General features: G+C 41.9%; 1 protein-coding gene across 1 annotated transcript in view; it reads right to left on the bottom strand.

The window, feature by feature from the left end:
* Positions 1-19,792, bottom strand: part of p4hb (prolyl 4-hydroxylase, beta polypeptide) — a 33,206-nt gene extending 13,414 nt beyond the window's left edge. The window contains exons 1-4 of the mRNA XM_060844768.1: positions 19,356-19,792; positions 7,079-7,285; positions 3,290-3,423; positions 258-395 (exon numbers count right to left, since the gene is read on the bottom strand). Of these exons, the coding sequence (XP_060700751.1) occupies positions 258-395; positions 3,290-3,423; positions 7,079-7,285; positions 19,356-19,494 (618 nt within the window). The 5' untranslated portion in view covers positions 19,495-19,792. The remainder of the gene's footprint in view (positions 1-257; positions 396-3,289; positions 3,424-7,078; positions 7,286-19,355) is intronic.
* Between the last annotated feature and the right edge of the window lie 1,377 nt (positions 19,793-21,169).

Here is a 21,169-nt window from a genome sequence, read left to right as displayed (position 1 = left end):
TTTCAGTCAAAATTCTCAAGAGTCGCTGCAAGAACAGCCCAACACCAATATTACAAACCTATGGTTACCTAAGGTAGAGGACAAAAGTATAACGTCATCATCAGCTTTCTAGCCGAGAGTACATCTTATTACCACTGGGCCGACTGCAGTCAGGAGTGGAATTGGTCTCCAGTTGGAGACCATTTGCTTCAAAATGAAACAAACAGCCAAGGCTAACAATCAAAACCTGCTACAAAGTAGATGGATTAATCAAATACCTTCTTAAAAAGGACAACACCATCCTTCTTCACATCATATTTTTTGAAAAGGTCTCCTTCTGAAGTGATTCCAAATGGCACCTCATCAAATGTCTCTGCAGCCTGCAGGAATGTTTTGGCATCGCCACCTTCCATATCCTGAAAGGGAAACCATTTTATTCAGATAAGTTCCCATTCCACTCAGGAGCCATGCAAGTTTGAGCTGGTTTTACAAAAATCAAAATGGCAGGGTTTTCTTACTGTAGTAAGACCATAGAGCTTTCATTAAATGGCAACTGTATTTCAGGAGGATCAAATTAAAATCAACTTTCAGACTACATGAACTACCAATATCACTATCTAGCAACCATACACTAATTCAGAATACTTGCGCTAAAGTGAAAGATTGAGAAAGATGCAACAGGTTTTAAAGTTTTACTTCAGTGACAATTGTCTTTTTAATAATGTTTTATACAAGTTGACAGCATTGGTGCTAATAAAAACGTACAGATGAAAAGATGTTGAGAAAGCTAAAAGAAATTCTGTTCAATAAGAACATCTTTTCAAAACGAGCATCTGAAAGGCTGAAGCTGTTCAGCACATATGCACTGAGCAGCCAGTCATATACTCAAGGGCCAGGATAAAGAATTAAATCATCTCATCCAGGAGTCCAAATAAGCAACTCTGCAACAGAAGAAAACAGCACGTAGCAGCAATGACATAAACAATGAAAAACTTTGTTCCTTATCTAGGAGAAAGTGAGAACTCCAGATGCTGGAGGTCAGAGTTTAAAAGGGTGTTGCTGGAAAAGCGTAGCAGGTCAGGTAGCATCAAAGGAACAGGAGAATCGACGTTTCGGGCATAAGCCTTTCTTCAGGAATTCCTGAAGGGCTTATGCCCAAAATGTAGATTCTCCTGTTCCTTTGATGCTGCCTGACCTGCTGTGCTTTTCCAGCAACACGTTTTTAAGCTTTGTTCCTTATCTGTCCTATTCAAGGACAGAATATGATAAGGAATTAAGTATTCAAATCACTTCAAACTCAAGCCATCATTGCAGGCACTGCACCAGTTACAGTTCTCTAGTGTGATGAAAGGATGCTTCCCCTCAGGGAAAAGAAAGAACCACCAACAGGAAACAGTTTAATGAGGGGGCCACCCCTTCAACGTAGGAGGAATCTCTCCTCTATTCTCTTCCCCAGACAGCAGTGGAAACTGTCACAATGCAATTTAGATTTTTGATTGATGAGAGTTGAGAATTATGGAGAACAAAACAGGCAAGCAAAGTGAAGTGACTGCTGGACTAAAGTCAGCCTTGTTATTGGATGACAGCAGACAGTGAGCTACATGGCCTTAAATCACAACAGGGGAAGTGAAAGACACGGGATTAAAACACTTCCATCATGGGTTCAAAGCACCACTCGGTTGGACTTTATGATCCTTCGTAGTGTTCAGGAACAATAAAATTAGAACTGACCTATAGTAATTTGGAAGGATTGATGCCAAAGCTTTGTACTGGATTCAGCTTGCATTTTTCTAGCACTCATTCAAGGAAGAAAATCCAAGACAATTAAGAGTGGGTTAAAACAATTAGTTTTTCTTAAAAATAAAGGCGTCAGGACTAACTTGGATATGTAGTCATTCAGTAAGCATTTATCAAAACAATGGGAGAAAAGAGATGCTGTTGTAGCAAAGGACATCTGAAGGATTACAAAGCTAAAGATTGACAGGCAGGCTGGGACTAGGTTATAAGGGCAGCAAGAAAGTTTGACTTGTTAAATGTAAGGAAGTCAGTGTAAACTAGACAGTTGAAGTTACAGATCCAAGACTTTGTTAGAAGATAAACAATTTTAAATTTGGGAGGACTGGTTTAGAGCTGCTGTTTTACTACAGTTCAAATCAAGACTGCAGCTAACAAAAAGGACAGATTGCATGTAGCCATTTTAACACAGAATGCAGAGGAAAGAAGAATCTAGGAAGAGCAGGTCAGCAGAAATGAGTGGAACAGTATTCCCCAAACTCCATCACTAGTCTTTAGTGATAATCTGTATCAGGACCAGTAAAGCATTAATCCTGGCAAGAGTCAAACTGGAGGAGAATGTCAGTCTCAAATCCGAAAGAGACAGAGGAATAGCATTGGACCGGATGGTACACACTGAAGCAGAATCTGCATTCCTGCAGAGAGAGGATATAGAGTGCAGAGACTACTTTATTTGTTAAAAAAATTTGTTCATAGCATGAGACACTCACTGATTGCACCAGCATTTACTACCCATCCCTAGCTGAAGGCAACGAGTTGACTTCTTCAACCACCAATGTCCATTTGGTGAAGGCGCACACAGTTAGGGAGGGAGTTCAAGGATTTTGACCCAGGATTATATTGCTAACCAAATACTGATGACAAGCTGTTAATCAAAAACCATTTACTGTTTCTCTATTCATGGATGATGCCTGATCCATGGGTATTTCCAGAATTGGAGTTATACTTTAGAATCTTCATTAGTTTGTGCAACCTACAAATAACAGAATTTAAAGTATTGCTAAGCTTTTACCTTTTAGTATTATCACAGCAAACAAAACTCAATCCTCTAACTGTTGCTGCAATAAATGTGCATGGAGAAGCAGGGGACAAATAAACCTAGCATCTTCATCATTTCGTCTATCTCAGCCTCCACTTACTACATGCTCAAGACATTCTTTAATTGCTATTCTATTAGAATTCCATACAGAAGCAGTAACATGTAGACTTGCTAGTTTGCAACATGTTAAAACTTCTATCAAGGCTACAGTGTCAGTTTAATTTAGGGAAACTCCAACCACCCTCAACCTGACTTTCAATCTACTTCTGTGGAAGTAATGCATCATTCAAGGGAATGAAAGGGGAAGCACTGGGCAGGTCTGCCTGTTTCTTACATTAATCATCTGCAGCTGCAAAAAAAAACGGACTTCTCCCAAATCACGAGTGGCTAATGTAGCACTTGGCCCTTACTCACACGGTACTACCCTCCTGGTGGTAAATCCACAACAGTCTGCCTGAAAACTTAAATAATCAGTACCTTGAAAAACCCAATAACCACCACGTCTGATGAGTCCACAAGTTTCTCAGCAGCATCTGCTTCTTTAATGGTGTCTGCTGCAGGTCCCATGCGCTTCTTCAGCCAGTTCATGATATCTTCATGCTGTCGTCCAGCTAACAAAACCGAAGATCAAAGAACTTTTTAAAAAAAGGAACACTTGTTAGTGAGCAACTAGTTCATGAAGTAATGAGGGTTGCCATTTGGGTCATTGGCTAACCTTTTTATTGTGCACTTTATAGAGCCAACCTTGTTATTAACACTGGCAATCCAGGAGAAAAGCAACATTAGCTAACTTCAGGCTTTCTCATGATACAAAGGTTGGAAATACAGAGCAGGTCAAGCAGTACCTGCAGACAGGCAAAGTGCAGTTTGACAACCCTTCACCAGAACCAGAAGTTAGAAGACTTAACATTCCAGTGATGCACTGAAGGGCAATATAGATATGCACACAAAAGGAGAAAGAAATTAAGAAATAAAGAGCAACAAGAAGCAAACTGGAAGTTCATGTGGAGCATAAACATTAGTGTAGACCAAATGATCTGTTACAGTGCAATGCACAAAGTATGAACAGGGTCCACACATGCAACTGTTAGGCAAGTCCTTTTGATTAGTATTGTTGAAAACTTGCTAATGAACTGGAGGCTTTGGCTGAGTGTTGTAATCAAGTTCCTGGAGCATTGAACTTCAGAGTTACTGGCTGATGGAAACTGAATAATGAAGCTTTACTCCCATTGTATAAGATAGTGCTCACCATTACCATTTAAATGCAATGGCATCTTTGTTAAAAATTGAGAACTAGCTAATTTCTTTCAAAGCAGGCCCAAAGGAAAGAGCTCTGCAAATAGCCTAGTTTCGGGGAAAGGTTGCTAATTAAGAGGATTGTTTATTGTTCTAGAGATGAATTTGAAACTTCAAAGTGCTTTGGCAACCCCCCCCCCCATATTGTTAAACACAAGTTAAACAGGTTTCAGTTTAAAAATAAACCAAACCATTATAATCAGACTTTCAAAGTACTGGCTTCCGAAGATCAGAGTTCCAGAAGCCAGTACCCATTACCTTGATTACTACAGCAATATCCATACTTTTTTGACTTAATGTCAAATATCAGATCTGTTCTTGCCATGTTAGTTTTTGTGGTCAGATAGGGAAAATAATTTTGTATAGAACATCAGTCTCAATATGCAAGAAATCTTATCAATAAATCACAGTATGAATCCCTATGACATGGTACTGAATTGACAAGAGATACTGCAGAAGTGGGAGGGAGATGGAGCTCTTTTGTTAAGTAGCCAGGGAATCACTTGGCAACTCAAGAAGAAAATCACAAGGTTCACAGCTGAGGTTCTCCCTTCCCAGAGATCTTCCATGTCCAAAGATGCTTGCCACGTGATCCAAAATGAGGTTCACATGATTGGACATCAGCCAAGGTCTAAGTGGAATTAAAACAGATGTCCCCCCCACCACCAATAAGCCACTCACTGCAAGGTTTATACCAGTATACTACTAACTGGGATGTGAACAATAAAGGCCATAGGAACTATATCCCAAAACAAGCATCTCATGCCTTCCAAGGGTAACCTTGAAGAAACTCAGGAATTTAAAATACCTGCCCCAAAAAAAATGAACAGCAAATCAGGCAGCACTTGTAGAGAGAAACAGTTAACGTTTCAGCCCAAGTACCTCCAGTCGGAAAAATTGAAAATGCAAGAGGCTATAATAATGAAAAAAGGAATGAGACAGCAGGGAGTGAGGCGAAGCAGATAGGAGAGGTCCGTGAAAGATGTAGGTAGTTAGATGTGGAACAGGACAATGGTGCAAGATAAAAAGGAGCTAGTAAGAGGTCAAGGAAAAGTCAAAGTGCAGGTAGCAATAGTGGGATAAAGATCAGTCCTGGTTGATAGAAGCATAGGTCAAATATAGCTCCCTCCATTTTCTTCTTCAATTTGAATTCATTTCTACTTCAAAGGATTTTAACCATTTTGATGCTTCAGGTGACTAATTTTATCACTTGGGTCTGGATCAAAATTGCTCAAGTCATAACCTGAAATGCAAAATGCAGTTAAGACTTTACCAAAAAATTTCCCAACCTTAAATTCCTTTGCTGCAGCCCTCAGATGTAAGTTTCACATTCACAATTATACGTTGAGATTTAAATGAGAATACTAGCCAACACAAGTGATATAATTTTGGCATCATGTTCGAGTGTGAAGTACTAGGATTTCACTTCCAAAACACTGACAACAAACCTGAATGAAACAGGATTTTCAGTCTCAAAAGTGAAACAAAAACCATGTAATAAATTGCACAAAATGTAAGACAAAGATGAGTGAAACCACATGAAGGAAATCAAACTTGCTCATGCTAAGAGAATGCTGACCAAGCACTATCTAGATTTCTGCAGTACAGAAATGAATAGTTACAGTCTAGTCAGTCCAACCTGGGTGAAGGACAAAATATTGGGATGTGTCCATTAGAATGAGTTAACTTAGAAAGGTGTGGATAATCAACATGGCTTTAAGAGAAGGTAATGTCTGACCAAGAAGTCAGCGTTTTGCAGAAATAACTAGGATTTACAAAGGCAATCCAATGGATATTTATACAATTTTTGACAGTCGCATATGGGAGTCAAATTGCAAAAATGAAAACCCAAGGGACAGGGAAAGTAGCAAGTTAGATCCAAAATTGACACTGACTGGAAACAAAGGATAACCATAGATCTGTGTTTGCAAATTGAAAGTGGTTTCCTGTCATGTTGCACAAGGCTCAATGTGGATGTCTTGTTGTGGTTATGTTAATGAATTAGATTTGAGCACAACTTCGAAATTTGCAGAGTAGCCAAGTAGCTGATACTGAAGAGGATGACTTGACTGTAGCACAACACCCATGGTTTGGATGAATGAATGAATTCCATTTACCATTTTTTCAACATAACTTGAAAGGTAATGCATTTGAAGGCAAACAAGGGAATACACAATAAATGGAGGATATTAAGAGGTGTAGAAAAAGAGACACCATAAAACCAATCCATAGGTCCCTGAAGGGGTTAGTTTTCCAATAAAGTACAGTCTACCTTCATTGACCAAAACAGGAAAGACATCATTGGCCTACAGGAGATTCACAGGAATGTTGCCAGGACTTAAACTGCAGCTATGAAAGTTTGGATCGACAAGGGTTGCTTTCCTTAGAGGCAGTGAGGTGTGACTTGATGCACAAAATTAGCAGGGGACCAGATAGAAAAAAAAAGGTAGGGAAGACCTACTTCCCCTAATTGGTGAATCAATTACCAGGGGATGCTGGAATTCACTTTTCAGTGATGGTGAAGGCAAAAAATCTTAAACTCACTCATTTTTAGTAGTAACTAAAATGGCACCTGAAACTCTAGAACCTGCGAGGCTAAGTTCAGGTGGTGGAAAGTGGATCTGGACAGTTAATTTAGTGCAGTCAATGGGTTGAATGGCCACTTTCTGGGCTGTAACTTTGAAGAGGTTCTAGTTAGAAATTCAGACAAAGAAAGGACAGTGGCTAAGGAATTGGCAGTAACAAGAAAAAAAAGCAATTAGTTTGAGTAAATTTAGTGTATCGGTTCTATACCATCCATGTGCAATTAAATTGTAAATGGAGCTGATCTACACAGACCATTCAGCCCAATTCTGACAAGTTAGCCACTAACAAAAGTTGATAGCTCAAGTTCAGAAGTGGAAAATTAAATAGTTGAAAAGTACAATCCAAAGTTATTTATACATTAATTGGACCATGTTTAAATATTACCTGAATAGTCCTTAGGGTTGGTCTTATCACCATTTTTAAAAAACTTAATGGTTGGGTATCCCCGTACTGAGAACATCTGTGCAAGGTCAGACTCCTCAGTAGCATCCACTTTTGCAAGTCTGATCTCAGAGCCTTCTTCTTTCAGCTTTGCAGCTGCTTTGGCATATTCAGGAGCAAGCGCCTTGCAGTGTCCACACCACGGAGCATCTGTAGGGAAAGCAAACATTTCAGGCAACAACTGAAAGTGTACAACAAGGCCTACATTTAGAACAAAGCTAAAGTATCATCGATTTTTCTGAGATGCTGCATTTCAGCATATCCCCGATCCCAGGATTTCCAATACAAAGTCTAAACATAGAAAGAATACAGCTCACCCCATTTGCTCTGAAGTGTTAAAAGCTCTAAAATTTTATAATTAGCCTTTGCCACATTCTAAGAAAGTGGAATAAATATCGCAATAGATTAATGGCAGTGGGATACATATTTAGTTAGGATTATATTTAGATATTGCAATGAGTTCAGAAAGGAAGACAAAATTCACACATATGTAAACTAACTGCATTGAACATACAAAATTAGAATGTTATGCCATTCAGCCCCTTACGACTGACCCACCATTCAAGAGAATCATGACTGATCTACCCAGGCCTCAACTCCTTAATTCAGAATAGCCACCGAATCTTTTGATATTCCAAAAATCAAGTACTTTATAAAATCAGCCTCCACAACTGGTTAAAGTTTGAGAGAAGATTTGTAGCTTGGGTGCTCATTGTTGTGGTTCTGTTCGCCGAGCTGGGAGTTTTTGTTGCAAACGTTTCGTCCCCTTTCTAGGTGACATCCTCAGTGCTTGGGAACCTCCTGTGAAGCGCTTCACAGGAGGCTCCCAAGCACTGAGGATGTCACCTAGACAGGGGACGAAACGTTTGCAACAAAAACTCCCAGCTCGGCGAACAGAACCATAACAACAAATGGTTAAGTTTACTTCAGCCAGTGGTTGGGATACAATGCATTAGTAGGATAGCATGCAAGAGTGGGACAAGCAGACAAACATACCATCCGCAGAGAAATGGAGTTCCAACCCCTCAAATGATCAATAAAGCCTTCGGTTCCACACAACACTCCCTTGCAATTGTAACTGCTGCAATGCATATCCTACTCTTCTGCAGGGAACTCAGCATTTACAAGAAAAGTTCCAGACGATATGCATCGATGTAGCAGCTGGTCACAACAAAACCACACAACTCAAACAAAACGACAGCAGTGAAAGCATAGCAACACCTTCATTCAATGCAGCAAATCACGAGCTCATTGTATACATTCTTCCTGTCTGTACTGACCACTGGGAAACTCAATACAGCATAACCACTTCAAATTCAGCTCACTACAACCAAACAGGACAGTAGGGAAAAAGCTATTTCAGAGGGAAAAACTTGCCACAGAAATCCAACACCCAGACATTTACTCACATTCGGAGTCATGTCCTCCAACCAATGCGAGCATCATTTTAAAGTATGGTACAATTAACTCCATTGGTTGGGTACTACTGGGCAGATGACCTTCAGATCATTTCAATATTCAGTCAATAAGGAGATGGAAGTGACAAATTAATGGGACAGTCCACCAGTTAACATTATCCTATACACAGGGAGCAGCAGTCCTTTGCTCAGCAACAGGAGAGAAGCAATTGTGACAGTTTGCTAACACTGGGCTGCAAAATAACTGACTGCTCAAAGAGTCACTCAAGTCAATGGACAGGTTGTAACACTTAGCAATACCTTTACATTACTGCAAGTGGCCAGCAACATTTAAAACAGATGTTAGAAAGCATGATGGCATGCAGTGTCCTCCAGGACAGGAGGGAGGAAAGAATAAGGTGATACAAGTTGCAGCTTTGCCTCACCTGCACTCCCCATCAGGGTGACATCTGATAGTGAAGATAGATAAATTTAGTCCCAGAGGACTACTCGCTCACGAACATGGATAAACCGGAGGGTCACCACACTTCTGGCAAGGGGAACGTGGAACATTACAGCGCAGTATAGACACTCCGGTCCTCAATGGTTTCACAGGTTGGTGCAACAATCAGAAGCCCATCTAACCTACGCTTTTCCATTATGATCCATTTGATCATCTAGTGACTATTTAAATGCCTTTACGGTTGGAGTCTAGTATTGCAGGCAGAGCACTCCACACCCTCACTGAGTAAAGAAACTACATGACATTTGCCCAATATCTGTCACCCCTCAATTTAAAGCTATGTCCCCTCATGCCAGCCATCACTATTGAGGAAAAAGGCTCTCGCTGCTCACCCTAACCTGATCTTTTACGTCTCCAAGTCACCTCTCAACTTTCTTTCTAATGAGAGCAGCCTCCAGTCCCTCAGCCTTTCCTCAAGACCTTCCCTCCATACCAGGCAACATCCTAGTAAAATCTCCTGAACCCTTTCTAATGCTTCCACATCCTTCGTATAATGCGGTGACCAGAACTGTGTGCAATACTCCAAGTGCGGCCGCAACAGAGTTGCGTACAGCTGCAACTTGACCTCATGGCTTAATCCCACTACCAATAAAACCCAAAAACACCGTATGCCTTTTAACAACTCTATCGACTTATGTGGCAACTTTCAGGGATCTATGCACTTGGATACTGATCTCCCTGCTCATTTACACCAAGAATCTTACCACTAACCCAGTATTCTGTATTCCTGTTATTTCCTCCAAAATGAATCATCTTATTTGTCCAAATTAAACTTCATGTCCCACAGCTCAACAGCTTATTGATGCCCCTCTAACTTGCAACGTCCTTCTGCAACGTGCACAACTCCACCAGCCTTCGTGTCATCCACAAATTTACTAATGCATATTAATACCCTCATCCAGGTCATTTTTATAAATGACCAACAGCAGTAGCCCCAAAACAGATCCTTGGAGTACACCACTAGTGACTGAACTCCAGGATGAACATTTCCCATCAACCACCTTCTTTCAGCTAGAAAATTTCTGATCCAAAACTGCTAAATCACCCTCAATCCCATGCCTCCATATTTTGTGCAATAGCCTACCGTGGAAACCTTAAATGCTTTACTGAAATCCATATACACCACAGCAATGCATTACCCTAATCCACCTGTTTGGTCACCTTCTCAAAAGGAAGGTTTGGAGGCAGGACCAGCTCTTCACAAAACACTTGACTACCCCTAATAAAATCATTCCTTTCTAGATTATAAATCCTCTTATAATCGTTTCCAACACTATCCACAACCAAAGGAAGGCTCATTGGTCTATAATTACCAGGGTTGCCCCTACTCCCCTTCTTGAGCAAAGGAATCCTCCGTCTTCTGGCACTATTCCTATAGAAGGGAAGGGTTGAAGAGCCTTTCATGGAAATCTGAGCTAGTGCAGGAATTGAACCCATGCTATTGACATCATGGCCACAAACCTGTCATCCAGCTAACTGAGCTATCCAATACCCTTGACATGGAATAAGGGAACGGTCTCTGGCAGATTAAACAGCCCGATTATCCAGATAAAAGTTTAGCCAATATCAGTAGATTGGCTAATCAACATCCTATTACATCTCGATTGTGTATTCAGCCAGTAATTATACCCCTTCAACCAATGCAACCTTAAAACTGAACAGCTAATAATTAATTTTTCATGGGAGATGAGCTATAGTGAGCAACTTTTCAAGTGAAGGTGCAAAGCACAGGTTAGAATAGTGGGGGCAATGAAAGGACCAGCAGTCTGGGTATGATTATGCTTTCTGCTCTAGGCATAGAAGTATTTTTGCAGTTAAGTCAACCAAAATGATCAGTGACAAGACAATGATTTTTAAAACATGGTAGCACAATGATTTGTTCAAGATTATCCTCCACCCCTCGTCATACCACCTAGAATTGTCAGAGAATCAAAATAGGCTGTGCGTACACACTTCAATGAACACCTTGAGCAAGTCCATGAATGCAACTGGTTTGCACTTCATCTCAAAATGAAATGCAGCATTGAACCTGCATCACACCAATCTAATGCCACAACACAGCAAGGCTGCTTGTCTACCCTTAAACAGTAGAGTGTCTGTCTGGCAAGCCAAGGCAGGCTTCTACTCTAAACAGAACTCTGCATTTATACACTGCTCCAATTCAAAGCTTGGATAGGAAAAAGTCAATATTCAAAAGCACTTTACCCAACTTCTGACACTTATTTTTAAATACGCCATTAAAAAAAGTGACCCCATATCTGACAAAAGGATAGCCAGCAAGTGTATAGGGGAAAACCAACTCCATGGCCTAACTGCAATCCCAAAACTAGGACTTTGAACAAAATATAGCATAGCCCTTGAAGATTCACTGGAATGTCAGTCACTTTTTCAGTTTTGAGCTGAAATTGTTCTCATCATTATTTAATATCGATTCTAGGATGTGCTGTGTTACAGATCAATAAAACTTAACCTACATGCAATTAGAGCGACTCAAGTGAACTTCATGATACATTATTCAGTAAGCAATATCTAGACTAGACAATGAAAACTCTTGTGGGAGAGGCATCTTCACATTCCCTCATGATCCACACTAACAGCATCCAGATTTTAGCCAGCACGAATCTTAAACTCATACAACTCTTGACAAGATCACTTTGAATTTTGTGACTGAGTACTACAATGGAAAACATCCACCCATTGAATATTTAAAATGAGCAAATTGAATTGAGCAATGAGGCAGGACTCCACAGGCAAAAAAAAATCAATTAGCTCAACATAACCAACAAGACTAATGCCACGTGTGCTGAGGCAAAGCCTCAATAGTAAAAAGAATTATTAAACTAATCAAGTTACAATTGGGCTAACTACATTCAGCATAGCCTGACATGCAGTTATATTAGTTCACTTGTGGGACGTGAGTGTTGCTGGTTGGGTCAGCATTTATTGCTTGTCTGTAGTGACCCTCAAGGGAGTGGTGAGCTGCTTTCTTGAGCCACTGCAGTTCACGTGCTGTAGGTAGACCAGTGTCATTAAGGCATTCCAGGATTTTGACCGAGGAACCCCAAAACCATTTCCGAAATGCCAAAAAAACTATCCAGAAGTAAAGCAAAGGGACTGGTGACTAACATCTGTGATGCTAGGGACCAGTGGAAATGGCCAAAGATGAATCATCCATTTGGCACTTATGGATGAAGATTGCTTTAAATTGTTTTACACACTGGATGCACTCTATTCCACCACTGAGGATAGGGATTTTGTGGAGTCACTTCCTCCAGTGGGTTTTTAGTTGTCCATTACCATTCAACTCTATGTGGCAGGACTGCAGAGGCTGGATCTAATCTGTTAGTCTGAGACTACTAGCTCTGTCCACTTGCTAGTTATACTGTTTGGTACACAATAGTCCGGATTTATAGCTTCACCAGGTTGAAACTTAGTGCTGCCCCTGGCATGTCCTCTGTACTCTTCATTCCACAGAATGTAAACATTTTTAAACAAAACCAAAAAGATTTCAGTTAGAAAGCCTCAGAGTCCAAAATTGCCATTTTCTATTCTTTCATTCATAGGATATGGGCATTGGCAAGGCCTGCATTTGTTGCGCTTGAACCAAGTGGCTAGTTAGGCCATTTTAGAGGGCAGTTAAGAAAAAAAACACCACTGATGTTCAATGTGGATCAAGTCACATGCAGGCCAAACTGGACAAGGAGACCAAAGTTGCTTCACAAAAAAACTGAACTAGATATTTCATGGGCACGATTACAAAAACTAGTTTTTTATTCCAGGTTTTAACTGAATTTAAGTTCAATCAATTGCAAACTCGTCACAATAAGGCTGTAGTGACAACTCAATTCAGTGCATTCCTCAGTATGGTAGTCCTGGAGGTTAGACATTGGTTGGAAGCAAGAATGTTTCATGCAGATGAAAAGCAGCTTCTGAGTTCACAGCTGTTGAGCAGCAACTAATGAGCATTTCATGCATTCTTGGGAACAGTGGAGAGTAAAGGCCTGCATTAAGAGGTTACTCAGTATAGACCCTTCCAAACCACTTTTCAGGCATTTTTAAAAGACGTGAATGATGTCTCTTTGCACCAGAGTTACCTCACAGACAGCAATCTGTAGCAGAGACCTCAAATGAGAGATCTTGTATTGCAAGGAGGGCCTCTTCATACTAAGGATATGGTGGAGTTTTTTGAAAAATTCTGTTAATACAAGTTTCATAACAATTGACCGACAATCTGGAGTCAAGGAATCTCTAACTCCAATCCCTTTCTAATTACACATTGATATAAAAATCAGAACCATAGATTTGTTTCAACTCCATCCAACAGGCGCTAGCACCTTACTAGGGATAGGATAGTCTACACAAAAATGTAATTTTCAGGGTATTATTTCCAAGTTCCTTTAATCTATACTGTAAGGTCAGAAAGGAGTACAGAACATGGCTCCCAACTAATCAAAGAAACTCATTTATCTTTGTAATGGCAAAGTCCACTGTAAAGTTACACCATCACTAAAATAATTGCAGCAACAGAAAGCAGCATCTTGATTCAAGAAAACAAGAGATAACTAGAATCAGAGTCATTGCACAAACAACACTTCATAACAATTCAGCAGTGATTTCAGGCAAACACTAAGTTTTCCCCACCCTTGTTCTGTATGCTCAGATATCAGATTACATTGAACCTGCATCAGTGCTTACACAGTTCAAAAGGCTCCGCCCATCAGCATCTTACTTCATAACTTCCCATTCCACCACCCGCCCCCCCCCCCCCCGCCCCCAAACTCCAGCACATCTTTGTTCCCCTAAATCAGCCTCAGCCATTCCAAGCAGTACATTTTAATCCTGCCCTGGATTAAGTAGTTTCTCTTAAAATTCCTATTTTATCTATTTAGTGATTATTGCATTATGACAGCCAGCTTTGATCTTCTTACTCAAGCAGGATACCTTCATCTGTATCTATATCACCTTGTCACACCCTCAAAGATCTTGCTCCATTTTAGTCTTTTCCAGTGCCCCAATGGATCAAATCCTAAGCTGGAACCATTTACAACATCTCTGGCACCTTCTTTATAATTTGCAGTCTTAGTCCCAAACTGTCAAGTTGACAGAAACGACAAGAGGTACTTCAATACAGGCTTTAATTCAACTTCTTACAAGACAAGACAGTGATCACACTGTATGCAAAAGAGAGCACAGTTTACAATTATACCAACACATTCCAAAGTAGTCAAAATTAGAAACTTTGAAGCTAGAGGCTGTGGCATGTCTAGGCTTTCTATACAAAACGCTTACCTCTCCCTGTAATTTAAAGGATTTTGCTAAACAAATCAGTGTGCAAGCCAAGTAAGTTTTGACGTTAAGTATTTAACTAAGTGAATGAGAACAAAATTCCCATGAAAGTAGATAGAATGTAGGAAACAAACCTGCTGTACCTTCATGGTTCACTATTAAATCTACTAGCAATTTAAGCCAGTTAGCTTCCTTTTACTTTTTAAAAAGTCTTACGCAAAAATTCTACTTATGGTGCCTGCCACATTTGATTTTTACTTCCTTGTAAGAGGACTTGCAAATCCTGATTCCAGACTTCAACTGATTTGGTGCAATGAAGTAAAATATTTGCCAACTTCTTGATTCACTGTAAGCAACAACTGCCTAAAGCATCTTTGACAAACACTTTCAGCAGATTTTGCATTGATAATCATGTACAAAATTAACGTGTTAAAAAAGTCAGGTGTTAACATATCTTTAACAAGTGGATATAGTGCAAGCATAGATATACATACAGATAACCAGCTGCACTGACCATTTAGATAATAGAGTCAGATGTACAGCTTGGAAACAGACCCTTCGGTCCAAACTGTCCACGCCAACCAGATATCTCAATCCAATCTAGTCCCACCTTCCAGCATCCGACCCATATCCCTCCAAACCCTTCCTATTCATGTAGCCATCCAAATGCCTCTTAAAATGTTGCAATTGTACCAGTCTCCACCACATCCTCTGGCTGCTCGTTCCATACACGTACCACCCTCTGCATGAAGACGTTGCCCCTTAGGTCTCATTTTTCCCCTCTCACCCTAAACCTATGCCCTCTAGTTCTCGACTCTCCGATCCCAGGGAAAATACTTTGTCTATTTATTCTATCCATGCCCTTCAATTTTGTAAGCCTCTATAAGGTCACCCCTCAGCCTCCAACACTCCAGGGAAAACAGCCCCAGTCTGTTCAGTTCTCTCCCTATAGCTCATATCCTCCAGCCCTGGCAACATCCTTTTAAATCTTTTCTGAACCCTTTCAAGTTTCACAACATCTTTCCCATAGGAAGGAGACCAGAACTGCACGCAATATTCCAAAAGTGGCCTAACCAATGTACTGTACAGCCGCAACATGACCTTCCAACTCCTGTACTCAATATTCTGACCAATAAAGGAATGCATAACAAACACCTTCTTCACTATCCTATCTACCTGCGATTCCACTTTCAAGGAGCTATGAACCTGCACTCCAAGGTCTCTTTGTTCAGCAACACTCCCTAGGACCTTACCATTAAGTGTACAAGTCCTGCTAAGATTTGCTTTCCCAAAATGCAGCACCTCGCATTTATCTGAATTAAACTCCATCTGCCACTTCTCAGCCCACTGGCTGATCTGGTCCAGATCCTATTGTAATCTGAGGTAATCTTCTTCGCTGCCCACTACACCTCCAATTTTGGTGTCATCTGCAAACTTACTAACTATATCTCTTATGCTCACATCCAAGTCATTTATGTAAATGATAAAGTAGAGGACCCAGCACTGATCCTTGTGGCACTTCACAAAGAGATCTTGATCAATGAGGTCAATGGACTAAGGAGTGACAGATGAAGTTTAATTTAGATCAATGCGAGGTATTGCATTTTAGTAAAAGAAATAAAGGTAGGTCTTGTACAATTAAAAAGTAGGGCTTTGAATAGCGTTATGAAGAGAGACTGGGGCACAGGTACATAATTCTTTAGAGTTTGCATCAGACAGATAGGATGCGACAGGCTTTGGGCTTAGCACGCTCGCTTTCGTTGCTCAGTCCATTGAGTACAGGAGCTGGGAATGTTATGTTGCGGTTGTACAGGACATTGTGATGCCTCCCCTAGAGTACGTGTCCAGTTCTGATCACCTTGGTATAGAAAGGATATCAAGCTGAAGAGGGTTCAGAATAGATTTACAAGGGTGTTTCTAGGAATGGAGACTTTGGGTTGAGGAGAGGATAGGTCAAGAGCATAGAGGTTTGGGGGGGGGGGGGGGGGGGGGGGGAGGTTAGCTTAAGGTGTTCATAAAAATCAAGGGTACAAACAAGATGCCTTTTCCATAGGATGGAGCATTTCAAGACTAGGGGGCATATTTATAATGAGAGAAGGGAAAGACTTAAAAAGGCAACGAGGGTTTTTTTTAAAAAAAAGTTTTTTGCATGTGGAATGAACTTCCAGAGGAATTGGTGAATATAGGTATAGACATTTGGATAAGTACACAGTTAGGGAGAAATGTGGAGAGATATTGGCCAAACAGGCAGGTGGGAACAGAGAATCGACGTTTCGGGCATAAGCCCTTCTTCAGGAATGATTCCAGAAGGGCTCATGCCCGAAATGTTGATTCTCCTGCTCTTTGGATGCTGCCTGACCTGTTGTGCTTTTCCAGCAACACATTTTCAGCTCTGATCTCCAGCATCTGCAGTCCTCACTTTCTCCAAACAGGCAGGTGGGACCTGTTTAGTTTAGGATTGTGGTCAGCAAGGATTGGTTGGACCGAAGGGTCAGTTTCTGTGCTGGATGATTAAATCACATCTTTCCCAACCTGTAGCAATTTCTTTTTTTAAAACTTACATGATTGACATTTTAAGCAAAATATCAAGGCTGGCAGAAACTTGTGCATGTTGGGAAGTGAAAAGATTGACCCCAACCCATTTATCTTGATTGCACATCCCAAGTCTGTAAATGGCTTAAGGGTCATATTGGAATTTCACACAAGTTTAGTACTCTATTCTCTTCCTTCTCTCCATACAAACATTTTGTCCTTCCATAGTAAAACTGTCTTCACTTACAGGATCCATACCCCTCTATTTGCTTCCTTTTCCGGTATTCACCCAGGTGCTTCGTGAATGCTGCTATTTTGTGTCTGCTTCCACCACCTCTGGAAGTGCGTTCCAGGCACTCACCATCCTCGAGAGAAAACGTGCCTCACAGATCTCAAACTTAACCCCTTGCACCTTGAACCTGTGACCCCTAGAAATTAAAGACACCCCCCCCACCCCAAAAAACCTGGGGAAAGCCTCACCTTCCACCCAATCCATCTCATTCACAATCAAACTTCTATCAGGTCACACCTCAATCTCCTACGTTCCAGTGAAAACAAACTCGGTCAATCCAATCTTCCTTCGTAGCTAAAATCCCCTATAACGGGCAATACTGTGGTAAATCTTTTCTGTACCCTCTCCAAAGCATCCAGACCCTTCTGCAGCATGGCCTAACTGAATCTCTAAAAAGCTTAATATAACTTGTCTATCATTACACTCCATGCCTCTTCCAATGAAGGCGAACATACCATAGGTCATTTTTATTACCTTACCTACCTGCACTGCCACCTTCAGTGATCTGTGGACTTAACACACCCAGACGCCTCTGCACACAACACTCCCAAGGGTTCTGCCATTCACTAATTTCCATCTTTACTTGACCTTCCATATGTAGCACTTCACCTTTGTCCAGAGTGAGCTCTAGATTTTTAAAAACTTTTATGGCATCTGCAGCATTTTGCCTTCACAATTGATTTCAGACATGTCCTAAAGCCAGCCCTCACCTTTGCCACAAACAGGGATCTTTCCACATCTCAATCCTTTCAATTTCCAAATTCATTGGATCAAAGTAAGGTCACTAACTAGCAAGACAGTAAATGCTGACAATACAGTACTTTATATTAATAGGCAACTATCCCTCAGAGCCTTTGCATTTGTTAGAAGATTACACATCACACTGGAGTTTTTAAAATTGCAAATAAAAAGGGGGCGCGTCAGCCTAACTTTAAAACGGCTAGCTGAAAGTACTGCCCACAGACACTCCCTCTGCGGTCCACTGTGGGGGTCTGGAGAGCAGTCACTCCCCCACCCATTGACTCTCGTACACGTCAACATTCCCGAGTTGCAGAAAACCCGCCTCCTTCACTTTTGATTTTGCGGGTCGCTAGTGGCCGACAGAACTGTCAGTTAGTTTCAGTCTTGTCATCCCTCCTGCTTTAAGTACGTGTAGTTTAAACACGTACAACCTCACCCTAAAAAGGAATTAAGAAAAAAAGCCCTGCCTCCTCCAAAAGTGTCCCGTCTTCACCGAGCTTGAACCATGAACTCTTTCACTCTCCAATGAAGTGTTCGACGTTTTCCGCTTTTCGTTTACATTGCCAACATCCGCAGGGTTTCAGTTTCTAAACACAGCTTTTGAAAATAAAACAATTGCTTGTCTGCACCACCGGAGGAAAAACAGCAACCTCGCTCCCTTTTTAAGTAATTTAACCCCAGACATACATAGCCAGGAACACAAGAGGGGCAACATAAATCAAAAAGGGAGTACAAAACCAGGAGCTAAAGAGCACAGCTGGTCAGTGAGCTGGTGAGAACATCACGGAACCGATCTGGGTAGAAACGCAGGGACTATGTAACCAGTTACAGAATTGGTACACAAGACGAAGCTATCCAAATGCAGGCAGGGGAAAGGTGCAACTCAACGTCTGGGGGCGAGTGGATGAAACGAGACCCAAAAAACAAGGTTTAATTACAGATTATTTAAAAGGTCACAGAAGCGCTTCACAGGAGGCTCCCAAGCACTGAGGATGTCCCCTAGACAGGGGACGAAACATCTGCAACACACATTCCCAGAACCACAACAACGAGCACCCGAGCTACAACCTTCTCCCAAACTTTGAATTATTTAAATCAATTAGACGTTAAATATGTTACTATTAGTTGTTCTCACCAGTGGTTTATTACTGGTTGCAAAGGGAACAGGTAACAGTAACAGACAGCGCATATTACTCCGTTACAAGCGAAAAAGTGGCTGGTTATAGGAGATTTGTTGCTAGTTAGGATTAGATGTTGGTTACAGATGGTTTATTAGTAGCTCCAGGGGAAAACAATTGCAAGTTACAGGAGTGGTTTAGTTGCTAGTTTTGTTTTGGACAATTGTCCAATTGTGAGTCAGATCCCATGTTGACTAGTTACAGCCCACATTTAACACACAGACTGGTTACTAGGCCCCCGGGTTAACCAGCTGTGGCCCTGGTCACTTACAGAACTCCACCAGCAGGTGCTGGTATTTCTGAAGCGCCTCGTCGAAGTTGTCCTTCTTCAGCACCAAGACCTCCTCCTCCTCGGGAATGTCGGCGGCCAAGGCCAGGGCGGCCAGAGAGAGCAGGCGGACAGGCCACATGGCGTCTCCCGGGAAGGGTCAGTGCGGCTCCGGCAGCGGGGTAGAGGCGGCGGCGGCGGCGGCGAGGCTGAGGGCCCGGTGACCCTGAGGGAAGGCGGGCACTCTCTCTCTGAGGGGGGGGGGGGGGGGGGACGGTGTGCGCGCGCCGGCAGGCGGGGAGGCAGAGGGCGGGCTGGCGGTGACCGAGAAGCCGGGCTCGGCGCTCCGGGCTGAGGGAGAGTGCGGCCTCGGGGGACGGACGGACGGACTGACTGAGGGAACGTGGCGACCGAGAGAAAGCGCCGCGACTGCGCACGCGCTTAAATGCCCGCTGAGCGGCTCGTGGAGAAAGCTGATTGGCCGAGCCCGTTCCCCCTTCCGGATGTGGAACTTCCACGCCGCCCGCAGCTTCCGGATCAACGGTCGGGCCCCCCGCTGCCAGCATCAAAGATGGCGGCGACCATATCCAGGCACAGATGCAACACTCCACTTACACCACTCCCCCCAACCTCAAATATCTCCTCAGTACAGGCACAGACTTCCAAAGCACCCCCCCACCATACAGAGAGAGAGATTCCCCAGCACCAAAACCTTATATAAAGAGATAACCATTAAAATTACTTCTCCATTATCACCCATAGAAAGACCCCCCACACCAAATCTCCATTAACAGAAGGCGAGACCCCAGCTCCCAAATCCCCCATACAGAGACCCCCACACCAAAGTCCCCAAAAGGGTACACTTGTCCATATCAACTCCTCTTTAAAAAAATTCTCCCACCACAAAGATAGAGACCCTCCCCATCAAAACCACTAAAAAGAGAACCATCCCCACACACACACGACCCCCTCCTACAAAGCAAATCTCCCAAAGACAGATACGACCCCAACAGAGAGACTCTCACACCTATCCCTCTCAAAGATAGCAAACCACCCCATAGAGAACTCCCCCCTCAACACCATACCCACAAAGAGAGGCCCCTCCTACATCAAAGCCAATTCGCTACACACTCTTCTATTTTTACTTTAAACGACTTGTTCAGACATGTTGTGATACAACTGGGACTTGAACCCAGGCCTCCTGATTCAGGGGTGGGGACACTACAACAGTGGCGCAAAGCCCTAATGCACTCTGTTCTATGGCAGACCTGTTAACATGTTATTCTGTGATGTTAGTATTTTGTGACACTGCCAGGATTGCTCAACACTCGGATACGCTTTTGTCTGTCAGATATATAATTGTATTGGCTGCTTTCTATAATGTTAGGTTTTGACCCTTCTCACACTCTTTAAAGGAAATCTTATATGCAAACAAAGCTTGACAGGTGCCATTTCCTGGAATTCCTCAGTATTGACCCTTGGTTACAAATTTCCTATTTTGACGTATGGAAAATAACAATAGCATATGTATTTTAAAAAGACACAAACAAAATGAAAAAGAAATTGAAAGGTGGAACTGAAACTAAACATTGAGTCTGTTTCTCATCAGAAAGAGAAAGACCAGCTGATGCTATGGTTTTGACCTTTCACTAGGAATAGGAGTGAGTTGGGAAAAACCCTTTATGGGTCTGACCCAAACAAAAAAAAGTGACAACAGCGTGAAGAAACTGAAGACACACTGAGACTGTTACTGAAAGTAGCAATAATAAGCGGAAACTAATTCTGTCACATTTACTTCAAATTAAATACATTCACAA

This window comes from Hemiscyllium ocellatum, chromosome 25, assembly GCF_020745735.1.
Source record: "Hemiscyllium ocellatum isolate sHemOce1 chromosome 25, sHemOce1.pat.X.cur, whole genome shotgun sequence".
NCBI classification, from domain to species: Eukaryota; Metazoa; Chordata; class Chondrichthyes; order Orectolobiformes; family Hemiscylliidae; genus Hemiscyllium; species Hemiscyllium ocellatum.
Note: the sequence above shows the minus strand (reverse complement) of the source record. Positions and strands in the feature narration are given on the sequence as shown.